Below are 19,166 nucleotides of genomic sequence, written 5' to 3' on the forward strand. Positions count from 1 at the left end.
TATTTATACCAAAAGATTGCTTAATTTGATGTTTATTTTAGTAAAGGAACAAAATCTGGTTTGGGTAATGTGGCAGCATTCCTTTACCTTGATTCTTAACTGTGCTAGTCAGAATATCAAATGTAGAAATGTTAGTGAAGCCGGGCATGGTTGTCATATACCTGTAATCCCCACCCTTGAAAGGCTGAGGCAGGAGGATCACATGAATTCTAGACCAACCTGGACTCCATAGTGGGTTCGAGACCAACCTGAACTGCATAATGAGACCTTGTCTCAAAAAGTCAGCAAAGAGTTTTTGGAGGCATCTAGGCTGCTTGGCTTATGGGGAAGAGAGTAATGGAAAGAGTTTTTTGTGTCTATTTATTTTTGTAGTATTAGGGTGGGGATTTAGCTTAGCAGCACAAGCGCCTGCCTGGCAAGCGCAAGATCAATCCCTGGCTTAAAAAAAAAAATCAAAACTATATTTCTGGAGTTTATAGCTTCTGTTCTTATTTTTGTAGTACTGGTAATTGAACCCAAGATCTATGTACTGAATTATATCCCCAACCCCATTTGGGTGGGTGTGTGTGAATGAATGAATGTGAGACAGATCTTGCTAGATTGCCCAGTTGGGGCTCAAACTTGAGATCTTCCTGCTTCAGTCTCCCAAAGGCTGGGGTTATAGGATTGCACTACCATATCTGGTTAGAATGGAGAGCCTTGATGTTTATGGTTTCATGTGGAAAACAGATGAATTTATGTGTGGGAATAAATTCACAAATGGGCTGAATGGTCATTTGGCTGGAATATGGTGGAAAGAATGCATGAGAGGCTAAGGAAAAAACTCTTACTCCGACAGAAACCCCAAACAGGGTTTTTGTCTGTGAGATTTCTTTTTTAGCTGCTGGACTTTAACTCTGTATTTTTGGTTGTCCATGACTCTGTGGTCATGTTTGTCAGAAAGTAAAATGTTAGAATCATCTGGAGCATGTATTTAACATGCACATTTCTACTGCTGACCAAGCTTATAAAACAGAATTTTGGGCAGTTATGTGACTTAATCACTTTTTTTATAAACTGCAAAATGATAAATGTCTTGATTCACATCTTTTTCGTTTGTATCATCCAAAATACTTTGAATCATCTTTCCCAGAATAGTCATAACATATGAAAGTACACAAAATCCTAAGGATGCATTTGCATGAAGGTTTACAAAACTTACGTGAGTATCCACTGAACCAAGAAATAGACTGTTATGGGCACTGCAGAAGCCTTCTGCCATCTGCATCCCCAGAAGCCTCTCCTGTCCCAGCTAACTGTAAGTTTGTTTTGAGTTCAGTTACGTTGGTGCTGCGTTTATAAAATTTAAGAGCTAACCAGGCATTGATGGTGCACACCTGTAATGAGCACCTGGGAAGCAGAGACAGGAGGATTGCCACAAGTTCAAAACCAGCCTGGGCTATATAATGAGTCCAAAGCCAGTCTGAATTACATAGTCTGTGTTTTTGATCAGAAAACATTTGGGCTTTAGTTTGAGATTGGTAGTAGCAAGTACGTAAATCTTTGCCCAGTGAATTAACAGAATCCACAGGTTCAGCTGTGCATCCCTGAGGGGTGAGTGATGTGCCTCAAATGCATAGCCCCGGTAACCCCAGTCCCTTTTACAAGTAAGCAGAGTGGCATCTGGACATGGTTAGCCAGGTGCTAAATCTCAAAGCCCAAACCACACCCACATCTTGATTACTGGCTCACAACTTTGCCCATCTGACCTGTAGAGCAGTGACAGTTGGTATGTCAGGCCTTCTGCTACGGTGTCTTTTAAGTCTGTCTTCACAGCAGAATAACAAAGGTGTGTGTATAATACCCATCACATGATTTATTACAAATTTATAATAAGTTGAAATTGAGCCTTAGATAAATGATGTTTTCCAGTTAGTATAGGTAGTCAAGTGAATAAAAGCTCATTCTCCATAAATCAAGACGCATCCATAAATCTGGATACTAATCATAGTAGAAAAAACAGCTACATAATAATGGGCCTTACTATTAAAAATCACACAAGAAAATCTTTAAGTTATGTTTCATGAGATAAATACTTCACTTTCAGACTTTTTAAATACAGGTTGAGTAATCCTAATCTGAAAATGAGAAATCCAAAACTGAACACCAGCAAAATGCCATAAATACAATGTTCAACATCTGATGAATTGTAATCTGATGAGTTGTAATCAGAATTGCAGGGTAAGGCAGGAAGATTCCAATTCAATTGTCATTTAGCAAGACCTTGTCTCAAAGTAAAATAAAAAGGGCTGAAGATGTAGCTCAGTAGCAGAGTGCTTGCCGAGTGTGTTTGAGACCTGGAGCCATTCCTCAGTACACAGTAAACACAAATACTAAAAAGTCTGTATGCAAGCACCTTCAGGCTATGAGATGTATATGAAACATGACCTATGTTATGTTTAGGCTTGAGTCCTAGTCCCAAGGCAGTCCATTGTGTGTAAATCCTAAAATTTGAAGTCCTGGTCCCCTAAGCATTTCTCATAAGGAATTCTGAGTATGTGGAAAGCTGTTAGTGAACAAGCTCTTCTCTGTCATCAGCATTAAAGAGGAGGAAGGTTGAATAGTTTGGACTGAGAGTTGAAAGGCCTGTGTTCTAGTCCTGTTTTACATTAAATTCACCCAACTGTTCCTTCAAGTTCAACCTTTTGTTACTCAGATTTCTCTCTAGCCTGTCATCAAACACTTTCAACTAACCTGCTCATCTTTTAGGGTTCCAACTCATTATTGGTGTTACATTTTCTATAAGTAGAATATCATACAAACGTACCTTTGCTGATGATTACTAACCATATACTCATGAATGTCACTGCCCAGCACGGTATCTAGTGATACATTTAAATTTATTAACAGTAAATAAGGAGGCCTACATGGTAAGCATAGAAAGTTTGGGGCAAGCCTGGCCTATGTAGCAAAGACCTTGTCTCAAAAAAAGTGTATGTGTATAAATACATGTATATATAATTATATTTAAATTGTAGAATTATAATTGTAGAATTGTAGAATTATAATTGTAGAATTCTTTAATCTCAGCAGCCATAATTCAGGTGATCGGTGTGTGGCCAGTGGTCATTATATGGCTATGGCAACCACATACAACAGGTATGGACTTTCTGTTGTTACATAAAAACTCTATTGGTCAGTGTTGAGCTAGAAACTTAATCATTGAGTGCTCATATGTATCTCTGGGATTCAGCTTGCACAAATGATTTGGAGTCCGGGTCAGGCTGCCAATGGATGGAACAGCATTTAGTTAACATCCTTTCCTCACTGATTACAAGGCCGCCTTTGTCATTTAGGCCTTTTTCTTGGTCATGTATTGTTTCATTGTTGTGTTTCTGTGTTCTTGCACTAATGCCACACTATCTCCATTACTTTGTTGTTGATGTTTTTGGAAAAAGGATCTCACTACCTAGTTTAGACTGCCCTTGAACTTTCAGTGTAGCCCAAGCTGACCTCAAACTACAGCCATCCTCCTGCCTCAGATTCCTGAGTGCTGGGATTACAAGTGTGCACCACCATTCCCAGCTCTGTTTCTTTGCTTTAAGCATGGTTATACTCTATCACTGGAAAAGGAAAGAAGGGAAATTTGGTTAGGTATTTGTGTACACAAATGTTTGTATCTGTGTACATAAATGTATTTGTGGATTGTATCTGTATTTGAAAATGTGTGGCATTGTTTTCATGTATGTGCTTTTAGTGAATGTAAAGTATGTCTTGTGTCTTACTGTGTATGAGCCCTGCTTTCTACTAAGAACTGTTTTTGAAATCCTATTTTGCAAATGCAGTCCAGCTACTTCATTTCCTCGAAAATGAGACCGCATTTTTATATTTTTGCTTTAAGACAAGCAACAGAGCTTAGTTTCAGGGGCAGTCTTATATATAAAAACCTACATTTATTCAGATACAATCATGTCAGCTTCTCCTGAAAGATCGTAGTAACTCGCAAGCCCCAAATTGTGGCCTGAATTTCTTGTGACTCCCATTTCCTGTGGAACTATTGGCCCCACTTTTGTCTAGCAATAGAACTCTCCTTAAACGAGAGTAAGGAGAGTAAGTCTGCTTGAAGTGCTTTGGCACAGTTGTGATTTTATGTTGTGAATCCTTCACACAAGTCATGAGTTTTTGTAGGCTGGGCATTAAATCAAGTGTTGATTAAACAGGAGTGGCAACAAAAATGAGGACAGTTAATGACGAGCCACACAAAAACAGTGAAAAGCTGAAGGCACCAAATTCAGAAAATGTTATCTCAGCATGAGTGCGTTAAGTCCATCTGTTACAACACACAGTATGTTGCGTTACGAAGGTGCATACTAGGTGCAGGCGAGAGCGTCCATTGCCAAGTGTGCCTATTACCCGTGCATTTTGTGCATGTGCCGATTGGCCACTTAGCGCTAAGTTTTGAATTCATTTTGTTTTACATAGGTGTTTACCTCTCATCCAGATGTGCCTGCTTGGGCACCTACAAATACAATTTATCATTTAAGTATTAATGTCAGCATTTAAAGATATTTAGTTATATGTTAGTGTCATTTTATAATTCATTTCATCTGCTGTGTGTTGCAAAGGACATAACTAAATGTTTGTCTGGCTGAGGATCTTAACTGGGGTGTATTTGGGGTAGAGCTTACATTGTGAGCATCCTGAAGAATCATGCCAGTTCTTCCTTTCAGGGAAACCTGGCACCCATTTCTTCTAGTTTCTGCATCATATTGTGCTCATTAGATGAACTCCCACTACCTTTACCATGCCATCTTTCAGTCATCCTTTTGGCTCTTGCTGTTCATTAAGAAATGTATTGGATGTCTGTTTTGTGGGAGATGCTATTACAGGTGTTGAGAATAAGTCACACCTGAATTTCATGTACACATAGAGTACATGGTGAAGAAAATAAATTCTCATAGTGATTCTACAGGCAGTGATTCTAAGATGGGGAGGCTAAAGGCTCTTAAGAGAAAACCCAAATGTGAGGCACTTGAGAATGTACTCTTAATTCCTGAAACATAGTTTTTAAACCAAAGCTGGGGAGTTCTTTGGTGCGCCCTCATTTGAATGGCACAGTGCTGATGTGAAAAGATGTCTCTTTCCTTGCCGACTTGTTCACACTAGTCGGTCCATGCAGAGAACTTTGCCAGTATTGTCCTTTCAGTCTGCACCCTCTGGCCAGGTAGAAGGCCTGCCAGGTGAGGGTGCTCTCTGCAGCTGGCTTGCTGTTGGCTACTGCTGGTGGGTGTCTGTTATATTTTACTGCTGCTGTTATCCTTGCCATTACTCTGTCCTGCAGGTATCTTAAAATTTAATGTTTCAGGAAAAGAGAGGCGAATGCATATAGGCATTTTCTAGCCACAATTTTCTGCTATTACGAGGTATTTTTTTCCCGTTACAAAGAGCTGGTGCTTCTTATAGTCCATCACATAATAGATATGTATAGACCCATGGTGGTGTTCTTGATTATGAGTATTAAATAAAGCTCAGTGTTTAAAACAGCAGTCATATTAAAAGTTGAATTGCTGGCTAGGTAGGGTGGTGCACACCTGTAATTCCAGCACTTGACAAGCTGAAGCAAGAGGATTGCTGTAAGTTCGAGGCCAGTCTGGGCTACAAAGTGAGTTCAAGGCCAGTCTGAACTGCATAGAAAAAAAGAAAAGAAAAAAAGTTGAATTGCTGTTTAGTGTATTTTTTTACTATATCACTAAACCTTGTGAGACTGAGCGAATAATTTTAGGTGGAAAATGTTCTCTAAAGTGATGTGAATATACATATTTAATGGATTGGGTCGTTTAACTTGGTGTTTAACTTGGTGTGAATATGGTAACAAGACCAAGGCTGTGTATTTACCGCCCTGCGTAGCACCAAGGTGTGGATTATGTTCTGCGTTCTGCTTGGCTCCCTTGACGTCAGCGAAATCACTTGTAATTGATAACCTTGACCAGAGGTTCAGCTATAACGACATCTGTAAATGTGCAGTCTAGGTCATCAAGCTACTGAGAAAAACAATCTAAAAACTGTGCCTCTGGTACAATTTAATGAGATTTTCTTTCTATTAGTAATAGGCAGTACTTCACTTGGTAACTCATTTCTACTTAAAATAGTTGTGTGTTAGTAATATCCAGTTATGTTTTTTAAAAGTATTTTCCCATTGATGATTGTTTGAACAAGACTTATTAAAAAGTCTTATTAAAAGACTTATTAAAAACATTAAAGTTTGATGATTTTTTTTATCATGTGATTGGTTGAAAGAAGAAATTATAAACCTGGCTGTAATTTTCAGGCTTGCTGAGGAATATTAACTGAGGTTTATATTGTCTTTACCAATTTAAATTGCAATTTTCAAACTGGTAATAAGTGAAATAAATCAGTGTGTGTAAGAAACTCATAAGGCTGATTTAAGAATAAAAAGAAGGTGGGAGAAAGGGTCACATTATGGGGTAAAACTGAGTATGTAATTAATCTATAGCAAAGTTTAATAGTGGTCTTGAGGTGGATAGTAAAGTTCAAATGAGATCATTGCTTTTAGAGAGCCATAAGAGTTTTTCAGTAGTGAAATAATTGGAAGACAGCCATCAGAAAGGAAAAGGAGGACAAAAACATTATATTAAATAGTAAATTGGGAATTGATTCCCTAATATGTACAAAAATGGTATGCATCAGCCAGCTGTTTCTGAGCAAGCTTTTTTTCAGATGAACTCCCTATTATGGATGTTCAGATTTAAAATCAGTGTGACTGTACTGATCAGTATTCAGTAGTAATTAGTAATCAAGTTGATCCTTAAGGGATCTACTGTTTTACTGTTAAATGAAACCTTTTCTTCTAAGCTTTCATATTCCCTGAAGGCTTTTCAATATAGAGCATGAAATGTAATTAAGATAGAGCTGTCCATTGGGCTCTTTAGAACTTGTAGAATTTATTGAAATTACCTATGTGATTATTTTGAAATATTTCTCATGGTCTACTTATTTTTGTTTCCATTTTAGAACAAAATTCAGTCTCATAGCAGAGGAGAATACAATGTTTACAGCACCTTCCAGAGCCATGAACCAGAATTTGACTACTTGAAAAGTTTAGAAATAGAAGAAAAGATCAACAAAATTAGGTGGTTACCCCAGAAAAATGCTGCTCAGTTTTTGTTGTCTACCAATGGTAAGTGTACATCTTTTCTTCCCATGTGCCCCTGTGTGCACATACTCAGTAGATGCTACTTCCGTTTCCAAGAGGAATATCATAGAAAGATTTATGTGAAGAAAAATGTTTATAAATTTTTATTTCCTATACTAAATGTAAACCCTCCTTCTTTCCTTTTTTTCTTGTTTACTTGAAGTTTTTAGATCCTCTGAAAGATTGCCTGGCACTAATTTTTGTTTATTCCATGTCTAGTTGGTATTGAAAAGAACACTGTTGGACTTGAACATCAGTTCTGTGTTTGCTGCTTCTCAGCTTAGTAGCCTAGGGCAGGTTCCTAGAATTTTCTTTATCATCAAGTTGGAGATAACGTTTATATAATGGTATTATGAAATCTTAAATGTGTTAATTCTTCTAGATTAGTGTGAATGCTTGATAAACGTTAATTTCCTTTTCCTTTCCAAGTATCTCCAACTGTAACGTAAAGTGCTCTTTCAAAGGGGAGGGGGTACATCCAGGTGTTCTCTAGGCGAGCGTTGTTCTCATTTGATTTCATGGCCCGCTGCCTTCCCCATGGCTGCGTGGCCAGATGACTCTTTCATAGTGCTGTACTTGGCCAGGGAAGTTATGAGTCTGCTGCAGTATAAGACCCTTTTATCAATTGGGGAATTTCTTTCTGGTTATCTAATGTTTTTCCCCTAAATTCTTACTTGATTTACCCTAGGGTTCTTGGGTCTACAGAGAATCATTAGAGTGATTGTAGCAGCAAAAGGTGCTTTAGGATCTGGATAGCATAGTGTATAAAAATTTAGATTAAAACTTTTGAGGATGGCACAGGGTTAGGAGAAACCTTTCACTTTTATCATCTTCTCAGTTAGTGGGAAAACTAATTGTAACACTTAGATCTTACCATTTTCAGAATGTAAGCTGGTACATCTCTTGGCCTACCTACTACATTGAATTCTTGGTAATGCAGGTCTCAGAATATTGCCTGATCTGTAACTTGAAGCATCATGGTGAATGTACTGTGTTGCAACTTGTCATATGTTGGCTTACCATCTTAGTTCAGCTATAATGTCTAAGATAAACTAAGTTAATTAAAATAGCACTCATGCCAGGTGTGATGTTGTACATCTGTAAACCTAGCAGTCAGGAAGATGAGGCAGGTGGTTCACCCATGAGTTTAGGGCTGGCCTGGGCTACATAGTGAGTTCAAGGCCAGTGTGAACACAGCTGAATACACAGTAAGACTGTTTATGTAACTCTTAGTATTAGAAATTAGTTCCCAGGAAAGTTTGTTGCACATTTCCTATTTCAGACTATTTGCTTCTAATAATTATGACAGTGTCTTGGTTACTTTTCTCTCCTTGCTGAGACAAAATACCTGGCACCCAAAATTAGGGAAGAAAAGGTTTATTTAGCTTTCAGGTTTTGGAGGTTTCAGTCCATAATTAGCTGACTCCAAGGCAGGATGGCATGGTACCAGGGCAGCGCTTGAAAGCAGCAGCCAGAGCAAAAAGGAGAAAACAAGCCTCTTTTCCACCCGTATCTTGTACATAGGCCACCAGCCTCCCTCCAGGGGGGTGTAGCACTCACAAAAATCTCCCTGCCCTCTTTTGCACAGGATAAGGATATTCACAAAGTAAGAATCCTGGCTCACTACTGAGTCTCTCATTTAAACTTCTGAACTTCTCAAATTTACACAATGTATCAACCACGCAGTGCATTTTTTATAAGCTAAATCATCTTATAAGCTAAACCTGTTATAAAGAAAGTTTTAGATATGAGCCAAAGTGGAGAGAACAGTGTAATGAAGCCCCAGTGGGCTTCACCCAGGCTCAGCAGCTCTGGTTGTGGCCAGTTCGTTTTTCAGGACTTTTCCTTCCTTCCCCTCTTCTTTGGTATTCTTGGGAAGCAAGTTCTATTATAATCAGGGCTGAATTAAGTCTTAGCTGTCTTTCACTTCTTTTCATATCCACATGTATCTTCCTCAGAGGCTTCATCGTGCTGCCTTTGCAACACAGAGCCAGCAGATGAGTCTTTGTCATACTGCAGAGGTTCGACGGAAACGGAGCCATTGGGTGTCCAGTGGCCGGGCCAAGGCTTGTGAATCCACGTAGGGAACCAGCAGTGTCTCCTAAATATGTCTGTGAAATGCATATATTTGAAAAATCTTTGGCTAGCATTACAAATTATTTAAAGGCTCTGTAGAATAGTTGTTCATTTTTGTTATTTGTTGTTAGTGAATTGTAAGTCAGACACAAGTAACAGGAGATTGCATTGTGTTTTGTAGGCTGAAAATAGTTTTAACAAGTAGGGTCAAGTGTGCAAGATTTAAAACAGGTTTGGGCACTTGATCATCTTTTGTGCCTGCGCAGGATGAAATGAGGAGGGGCGGCAGGGCCAGGGTCTGAGTGGCCTCAGAAAGTATTGATTAAAAGAACAGAAAGTTGCTGGGCAAGGCAGAAGGATTCCCAAGTTCAGGCTTAGTCTGAGCAATGTTTTGAGACTCTGCTCTCCAAAAGTAAAAAAGGCTATGCTCTACGATTTAATCTCCAGTACCACCAAAAAAGAAAAATAAGATAGCAATTAGGGGGAAATGTTAACATTTATTAGATATGGCTAACTTCTTTACTTCATGTACTTTTTTCTGTGAAATATAGCATACTAACATCTCTGCAGTAAGTCTTTATACTCAAAATTAAGAAGCTACTACATCAGAAAATGTCATTTCATTTAGTAATAGCTTGTTGATAGGTGGGTTTTGAATCTCATTACTAGCTGCATTTCATCTAAACAAACTTGTCAGCAGGAGTACAGGCACTTGGTCATTAAGGCAGGCACTTAGGGAAACATGGAAAAGCTCTTGAGAATCTAATAATCCTCTCTAGGAAAGTGTCTGTGTGTACATAGTCCTGAATGTGTTTTTATGGTATTTGATCATTCATTGTTGCCTACCATCTCGTATGGCCCAGACATTCTGGTTTTTTTTGTATATCATATATTAGTCACTTGCCTTGCCTGAAGTCTTGTGCTTACATCATGCATTTATTCTAATATTGCTGTATCCTGTTTGTTACTGAAAAAACAGTTCTAAACATCTTAAATTTTACTTTGGATCACATTAAAAACTTTTTTCTTTTTTTGGGTCAGGGTGGTTAGTTTATTTCAGAGGGTTTTTATCCTGTAATATATAATAAGGGCCATAAACTAACTGCATCCGTTCTGAAAATTTGATGAGTATCCTGTGATTTCTCTATTTGGATGTTTAATAAGGAGTATGATTTTAAATGGGTTACAAGACAACTTTGGGGAGAGGAGTATGGTTGTCATTCTCATTATCTGGAGATGATTCTGGATACTATACTTGATCTTGGGCAAAAGGTAGAGAAGCAATGATGATTTCAGAACAAATACTCACTTTCAGAATTTAGACAAGGCTCACTTATCTGTCTTTGGTACATAAATGTATACACAGGGATGTGTAACTTAGCTGCAAGGGAATTATAAACAAGAGTACATAGAATATAGAAACAGTATTTGAGTTACTAACATTAGCAGTTTTATGTTTACACTTCATCTTTGAGAAGAGCATCAAGTGTTCTAAACAAGGCAGATAGAGATTATGAAGCTGGAGAATCTCTAGAAGTTGTGTCACAGAGCTCTGATAAAACGAGTTTATTCCTTTTTGTTTTTGTATCAGGGATTGAACTCAAGACCTCATGTGTGCCAAGCAGGCACTTATGCTGCTGAGCTAAACTCTGGTCCACATCATTCAATTTTTGCTGTACCCATTTGCTATGAAAGATGATTAGGGATGTGATAATCATAAAGTTTTTATAACAAAATACAAATGAACATTCATGAGTTCACAGCAATTATTTATTTATTTATTTATTGTCCTTTTTTCCTTTTTATTGGTACCGGGGATCGAACTCACGACTGCCTGCTTGCAAGGCAGGCGCTTATGCCTGCTGAGCTAAATCCCCAGCCCCCACAGCAATTATTCTAAGTAATATGTGAATAGATTCTCTTCCTTACAGAGAGTATAACTTTTTAAGTGCAAGCTGGATGTGGTGACTCACTTCTAAATAGTAGAATATGGTAAGGGGGAAGTAACTTTACACACTAGAAAAGACTGGCAGCATCAACTTCTCCAAGTGACTGAAGTCGGTACCACAACCTTATCATACTGGTGTTACGTATTCCCCTTAATGATGCAGTGAGAGGTCACTTCATCTTTGCACTTTTCCCAGAAACCCACAACCCCAGTTGAATTGTGAGAAACAGCAGACACATCCAATGAGGGGCATTCTAAAAAGGGACCTGTCCATCATTACTCAAACTGTCCAGATGTAGAAAAATGAGGGAATGTCTAAGAAACTGTTGAAGTAGAAGCTAGGGAGGCTTGATGATTTAATTACTATGGTGTTAGGATCCTGAAACAAAAAAGAATGTCATTTATTTAAAAAAAAAAAAAGAACACTTGGTCTTAAGTGGGAAACAAGAATCTTAGTGTCTGCTGTCCATCTGTTGTGATATACGTTAATTTCTTAGTTTTGGTCAATGTACCATGGCTGCCTACGATACTGGTGTTTGAGGAAACCAGATAAAGAGACTAGAACACTGCTCTGTTTGCAGATTTTCTGCATGTTTGAATTTAATTCCAGAATAAAAGATTTTTTTAAAAAAAGATAACTACTACATACATTCTTGAGATACAGGAACATTGTCTTTGTACAGGAGTTAGGCACTTGTATTTCAGCAACCAGTTTTCTTTAGGCCCAGTTTCCTACTCTGCAGTCCCTGACACAAGAAGGGAGGAAAAGCCAGTTTTAAGTGGAGAAATCCAGTGCAAAGGAAGCTGTGGAGTCATTGGTAGGAACTGCTAAAAAGTGGACCAAAGGAGCTATGTGTTACCATTTTGATTCTACACATTAGGCAGTATTAACCAAGTTCACTGCTCTTCTCTTTACCCTTATAAATTAAAAACAGGGCACATATGTGAACATATTTGTGTCCAGTCATGTTAATGTCTGTTTCTATACATACATACACAATTTTACACTGTAGCTTTAATTTTAAAGAATAGAGCTGGGTGTGACTTGAGTATCACATGGAATTTTATGTGAGCACCTTTTCATGTATAAATTTGTTGTTTCTGTACTATGTGTCTACCTGTACATGTTCATGCTTTTATTCATATTGTAGATTTTTTATTAGATATATTAAAACTTTCAGATGAAATATGAAATGGCATATTTAAGTTGTCTTAAATGGATTTTCTGTCAGTATTATCTTTTTAAAAAGAGCTCTTTTTATTACCTCCCTAGATAAAACAATAAAATTATGGAAAATCAGTGAAAGGGACAAAAGACCAGAAGGGTATAACTTGAAAGAAGAGGATGGGAGGTATAGAGATCCTACTACAGTTACTACACTACGAGTAAGTACTTAAGAAAAAAAGGATTCTGATGAATAGGGTTTTTTTTTTTTTTAAAGTAGGATTTTATATTCATACCATGTAGCCTAGATGCTGCGAACTTACATAGCAGTAATTACAGTCAAGGTGTCCTATTGCCATCCTAGAAACTGAATTTATATAGTTGTCTTACTATGACCTGAGGCAGACCAAGACAAAAACACAAGACTGTTTATGCTATATCACTGTTCTTTGGCTTTCCTGGTTGAATTGTCAGCTGTTAATAGCAAGATTAAGCTTCAAATTTTTCTTTGCAGATCAAAAAAAAAAAAAAAAAAAAAAAAAAGAACAAAAGGGCTGGAGACCTGGCTTAATGCAGAGACACCCTAGGTTCACTCCCCAATACTGCAGGGGCAAAAAGGCAATAGGAAGTACTTTTTGGTTATAGTTTAAAAGTACTTAGAAATACGTTACACAGTAGTTTCTTTTTTTCGGGGGGTACTGGAGATCAAACTCATGACTGAGTGCTTGGCAGCCAGGTTCCTTATGCCACAGAGCTAAATTCCCAGCCCCTGTAGATTCATTCATTTGAACCTTAAAAATTTATTAGTCTGCCCAGGTATGGTGGCGAATGCCTGTAATCCCAGCACCCTGGAGGCTGAAGAGGCAGGAGGATCATTGCAAGTTCAAGGCCAGCCTAGGCTACAAAGCACAACCCTACCCCACATCTCCCCCAAAATTTATTAGCCTCGAACATCTTTTAAGTAAAGACTAAAACTAAGAAGTGTGAATTCTAGTAGTATTGCTTCCAGTAAACCAAGATAAATTGTCAGAAAAAATTCTTGCTTCATCCCACTTTAGCATTTTTAAAATTAAGGATCAATATCATTTGCTTTTAAAATCTAGATGTGTATTCTACTATAGAAAAATGAAGTATTCTGACCATTAACTGCTGTGTGAAACAGTGAGCCCTTTGCAAATTGTTTTTGTGTTTGACAGGTGCCAGTCTTCAGGCCCATGGACTTAATGGTGGAGGCCAGTCCGCGAAGAATATTTGCCAATGCTCATACATACCACATCAACTCCATCTCTATTAATAGTGACTATGAAACTTATTTATCTGCAGACGATTTACGGATTAATCTTTGGCACTTGGAAATTACAGACAGGAGTTTTAGTATCCATTTGGTTTTCTTTTTCTTTTTGATGTTTGACAAAGAAAGTATATTGTGTCTATATTGAATTTATTTTCTTCTTTTAGTGCACTTGGTTCATTCCTTTTATAAGTGTCTTAATATATGTGGCGTCTTATTTTTTCCTTTGTATATAAGTGACTAAACACTAGAGGAAGTTACTTTATAAAAATAAATGATGCATTGATTTCAGAATTCAGTTCATAGAATTGTAAGGAAAATAGGAATTTTTATTTTTATTTTGTAATTTGATTTTCTGTAAAAACTCAAAAGTCTGAAGAAAGTATACTTGATTTTAATTATAGATTTCTATCAACATTGGGAAAATGAGTATACAAGTTGTGATCCTTGATGGTGTCTCCAATTCTAATGTTTATTGTTCATATTAGCCCCCTAAGACTTGTTCACATGTTTAAGTAGGTAATGGAAATATTTGTACCCGTGCACACTGATACATATATAAAGATTTATATATATATCTTTATTTTAACTTCCTAATTTTTGTTCATTTTGTTATTGAGATAGAGTCTAAGTAGTTCATGTTGGCCTTGAACTCACTGTGTAGCTCACACTGGCCTTGAACTTGATGATTTCCTGCCTCAGTGATTTCCTGAGTGCTGGGATTACAGGCGTGTGCCACTGTGTCTGGCAATATATTTAAAAGTATGTGTTAGAAATTCTTGATAAGTGGTCGCAGCCAACTATTGTTAACACATTATTCAAATAGCTATCATTTCAAAATTTAACAAGGCTTTATCCTAATTCATACTTTACCAACAGCATATATGAGAGCATCCTTTCTTGTACCTTTACCAGTCTGCTTAGTGGAATTTTTTTTGCTTTGAGTTTCTTTCATTCTGAGTAGACTTGGGTATCTTTTTGTGTTCATCAGCCAACTGTATTTCTTTTTATTTTTTCCAAGTTTTTGGGTTTATTTGCTATTTAAGTGCCCTTTTTGTGTTAAGTAAATTTAGCTCTGTGTGGTTAAGCTCTTTCATTCTTTTGAGATGTGTTTGTTTTGGAATTCTCTTTAATATTTATGAAGGCAGATATATTGATCTTTATGGCTTCTGGGATTTGTATCATAATTAGACCTCTGTGTGCTAAAATTAGCCCATGCTTTCTTCTGAGATCTAGTTTCTTATTTTAATACTTCTGAATTTATACTGATCAAAAAGTGGAATGCAATTCAGAATTACTGGTTGTTTTTAAGTCTATGAATGAATTCTAGGTTTGAGAAATAGGGAATTGTATTTGCCTTTTATGAAAATGAAATTCCTTAATAAATGCTGCCTAGATATCGTGGATATCAAACCTGCCAATATGGAAGAGCTCACAGAAGTGATCACAGCTGCAGAATTCCATCCCAATAGCTGTAACACCTTTGTCTACAGCAGCAGTAAAGGAACCATTCGGCTCTGTGACATGAGGGCATCTGCCCTCTGTGATAGGCATTCTAAACGTAAGTCTAGGGCTGGGGATATGGCTCAGTGGTAGAGTGCTTGCCTAACGTGCCTGAAGCCCCTGGTTTCTGTCCCCAGTACCACAAGTAAATGAATGCATGGATGAATGTAAGTCTCTTGTATATTGTTTTGAATTGTCTGAAACTAGCATCAGAAACGTACTCAGGGCCTCCTGTACTCTTTGGGGCTCCTGACTCTGAGGCAGTCCCAATTCTGGAAACATAGGTAGCAGCAGGGTACTTTCGGGGCTTATTCTTTGATACCCAGAGAGCATGTATTTTTAGTATTCTGATCTTACGTTCAAGTAGACCAGTTCTTTGTCCCCTTCCTCATTGCTGTTTTCTGTTTTGATCTTCCTAGGAAAACGTATTCAGAGCTGTTTTCCCAGCTTAAACATAAGTTTGAAAACTGCTAGGTTGTGGGCTGGTGGCATAGTTTAGTGATAGAGCACACAGTGTGTGTGGTTCCCCCAGCACAACCAAAAATAAGTAAATAATGGAAAAAGTCAAAGGATTGCAATACTTTCTAGCTATTGAATATATTTGAAACTTGGAAACAGGTACAGACTCCGCTGTCATGTTAAATTTAGCTGGCCACTGGGAAAAAATCCTAGTATGAATTTGGATGAGTGAGAACGGTATGTTTCTCACAGAGATGATGCAGGCAAATTGGTCAGGAATGTTGCAGAATATAACAAACTGGTACAAGGAAATCAAAAGGCCAGATGCTAAATTAAGTATGTAACTCTGGAAGTGTACTGTGTGTTTTATCTTCCACAGTAACTAGTTTTTTTTTTTAGAAACTTTCAAGAAGACTCATTATAGTCTTATATAGCCAAACAAGTGGTTCTCAGTGCTTTATTACCCTGTGGTTTTTACCTTGCTGCTAGGAAGTTTGTGAATGGCTGTTTATGATTTATCCAAACCAGACAATTGGTACACCCTGCCCTTCTGTTTCTCTTTTTGCTTGTTTTTAGTGTTTGAAGAACCTGAAGACCCCAGTAACAGGTCATTTTTTTCCGAAATCATCTCCTCTATTTCTGATGTAAAATTCAGCCATAGTGGTCGCTATATGATGACTAGAGATTATTTGTCAGTCAAAATTTGGGATTTAAATATGGAAAACAGGCCTGTGGAAACATACCAGGTATTTGTAGTTCTTTCTTGAATGAGCATGTATCCTGTATACTTTCAGGTGTTTAAAGAGGATTTTTATACAAGGTGTTAATCCTAGTAGAGTTTGTTCACCACTAGGATTGTTCCCTGAGGTCCATGAGCTGTCTCCTTCCTATATGCTCAATGTGTATGCCTACATATGTGGTTGTGTTAAGTTCAGTTTTATAAAGTGCAATTTTGTAACTAATTTTAGTGTGTAGTTTAAAGGAGCACACTGAGAGAGGGTTGGGTCAGGAAGAGGACCAGTGGAAACAGCTGGTGGTAGTTGGGGTCCACTGGGCTGGAAAATGTGTAGTGGTACTTGATCAAGAGCTTAAGCTTCACGTGCTGACTTAGGTGAATTTGAATTCCATGGTTTGGCTTGAAACTGTTTTAAGCTAAAGCAGAGGCATTTGAAAGCTCACCAGTTGGCTGTAGGAGCTGCCTATTGGCTGTAAGATATTGGTCAGTTTGAGATTCTGTGTCAACTGGGTACTACCTTTGTTCCTTGTCTGTCACATCAGACAGAAGAGGTTGAAGTGTCCCGCCCAGTATAGGGTAAGGGATAGGAGAAACTTGATAGAAAACATGTAGCACCGTATCTTAGTTCTCTCACTGCTGAGACAAAATACCCAACTGCTGCAAGTTAGAGGAGGAAAGGTTTGGGCTGGGAGGGTTAGCTCAGTGGTACAAGCGCCTGCCTGGCAAGCGCAAGATCATGAGTTCAATCTCTGGCACCAAAAAAAAAAAAAAAAAAGGAAAGGTTCAACTCACAGTCTGTAATGGCTCCAAAGCAGGGTGGTGTGACAGAGGGACATCACAAAGAAGATACAGCAGCAGTTCATGGCGTGGAAAACAGGAGCCAAGAAAAGCAGCAGGCAGCAGCAACAGCAGGAGTAGCCTGCCGCCTTCCCTCCCTTCCAGGCTCCCCACCTTTTGGGTGTCCTCCAGTTATCCACACCCAGAATTGTGCTGGACCAGTCCGTGGACTATTGTGATCACACACCTTTGATCCCAGCACTATACACTTAACCCAGCATCACACAGGCACCTAGATCCAGCTGCCTCCAGAAAGCTCCACCTGTGACTATGAGGTTTTAGGGGGACTTTTAGTTATAGGCCATAATACACTGCCTTAGGGCTAGAGATTGTAAGGGATACCTTCTTTATGTTAATAGATTCCTGATAAAATTGAAACAAAGGTTTTAAAATGTAAATCTTTTTGACAGATGTAAGCCGCTTAAGATTCTCTTTAATGGTATTATAAATTTTAAAATGCAGTAAACACTATGTTGAAACAAAGATGATGAACTGTTTTGTTTTCAAAGTATATTTTGCTGCAGCTAATAGTTAACTCGTCATTCCATTGAGATTTTCTGATTTGAACTTTAGATTCCTGCTCCACATTGTTTTGTGAGAACCATTAGCCCTCTGTACTGTAACTTTATGTGTATTGTGAAATGTTACTGAGTTTGAGTAATTTGCTTGATATGTTACTACTTTGTTGACTTCTATGGTGAATTAGATTAATGACTGAGAATAGTCTCAGGTGTGAATGTAGCTCATAGATTCAGCCATTTTTGTTGAATTTGTAGTCATCTTGCTGACTCGTATGTGATCAAAGGGGGTTTTCTGATCTGTTTTTCTCATTACTTGCTGACATGATCTTTTATGCCACAAGTTGCATTGCTTTGCACGTCATGTTGATATGCTTGAGTCATTGGACTATGTTTAAAGTAAAATGGAGTAATGTCTTGAAGTAACGACAGGTTGTTTCCTGAAGAATTCTAATTGAGAAGTTACCATCACTTCATTTTAAGGTTCTCTTTGCATAAAAAAGGGAGAGCTGATAGATGCTACTTTTTCTGTCATTGCAATAAATACTTTGAAATTCTGCTTTGTACTTCAGCAGTATCAATATTGAAATGTTTTCATTTCTGAGACTTTTTGCATACCAGATTTACTTTCTTAGCGTATCACTTTTGTGAAATTTTATAGATAGTTCAAAATGTTTTCACTAGCTTTTGACAGTATACAGTGATATGAAGTGATAAAATCAAATTTCTAAACCAGGCAGCCATTAGAGTTTGGCACAGACCAGAGCATCGCAGTGTGCATGGGATGTGCAGCCTACTGAGTCAGAAGGGTAGGCCTACGGCAGACTCATGTCCTGAACATGCCGTTTGGAAGCTGTTTCTGAGCAGAATGGATTGAAACCACAGAGCAATAACCAAATACTGCTACAGTGTTCTTTCCTTAGTCTCTCACCTGTTATCCTCAAAAACTTTTTGGCCTAAATATGATGGTTGGGCTCATCTGGGTAAAAAAGTGCTGTGCCCAAAAGACACTGTTGCTAAGACAATTGAGATTTACCCTGTTCAAAAGGTGTGTTATCATATACATAATGCTTTTTTTTGAGCTATGGGCATATTAATCATTTTCCTGATTTAACTAATGCAAAAAAAAATGTATCTGTTTTTCCTAGGTGCATGAATACCTCAGAAGTAAACTTTGTTCACTGTATGAAAATGACTGCATATTTGACAAATTTGAATGTTGTTGGAATGGATCCGACAGGTAATTTATTTTAATTTGTATTCCTAAATATGAATTTTATTAGGTAATAGAAACTTGTTTCATGCCTCCTGTTATGGTTGCCACATTATTGAAGAAAGTGGCTGGAACTGTTTAGGTTTTACAGTCCTAAGTACAATTATCCAAGGAGTTCTCAGAATAAATGCAGTGATCATAGAGTATGGCAGTAGTGACAGGCAGAAA

General features: G+C 37.8%; 1 protein-coding gene across 4 annotated transcripts in view; it reads left to right on the top strand.

Annotated features, from left to right (window-relative positions):
- Ppp2r2a (protein phosphatase 2 regulatory subunit Balpha) overlaps nucleotides 1-19,166 on the top strand; it is a 70,671-nt gene that overhangs the window by 47,222 nt on the left and 4,283 nt on the right. For all 4 annotated transcript variants that reach the window (XM_063234900.1, XM_063234899.1, XM_063234901.1 and 1 more), the window contains 6 exons: nucleotides 7,012-7,177; nucleotides 12,490-12,602; nucleotides 13,578-13,755; nucleotides 15,069-15,233; nucleotides 16,211-16,380; nucleotides 18,874-18,965. In XM_063234900.1, the coding sequence (XP_063090970.1) occupies nucleotides 7,012-7,177; nucleotides 12,490-12,602; nucleotides 13,578-13,755; nucleotides 15,069-15,233; nucleotides 16,211-16,380; nucleotides 18,874-18,965 (884 nt within the window). The remainder of the gene's footprint in view (nucleotides 1-7,011; nucleotides 7,178-12,489; nucleotides 12,603-13,577; nucleotides 13,756-15,068; nucleotides 15,234-16,210; nucleotides 16,381-18,873; nucleotides 18,966-19,166) is intronic.

This window comes from Cavia porcellus, unplaced genomic scaffold (assembly GCF_034190915.1).
Source record: "Cavia porcellus strain 051 isolate PalLab524CR breed Dunkin Hartley unplaced genomic scaffold, mCavPor4.1 scaffold_24, whole genome shotgun sequence".
Taxonomy (NCBI): Eukaryota; Metazoa; Chordata; class Mammalia; order Rodentia; family Caviidae; genus Cavia; species Cavia porcellus.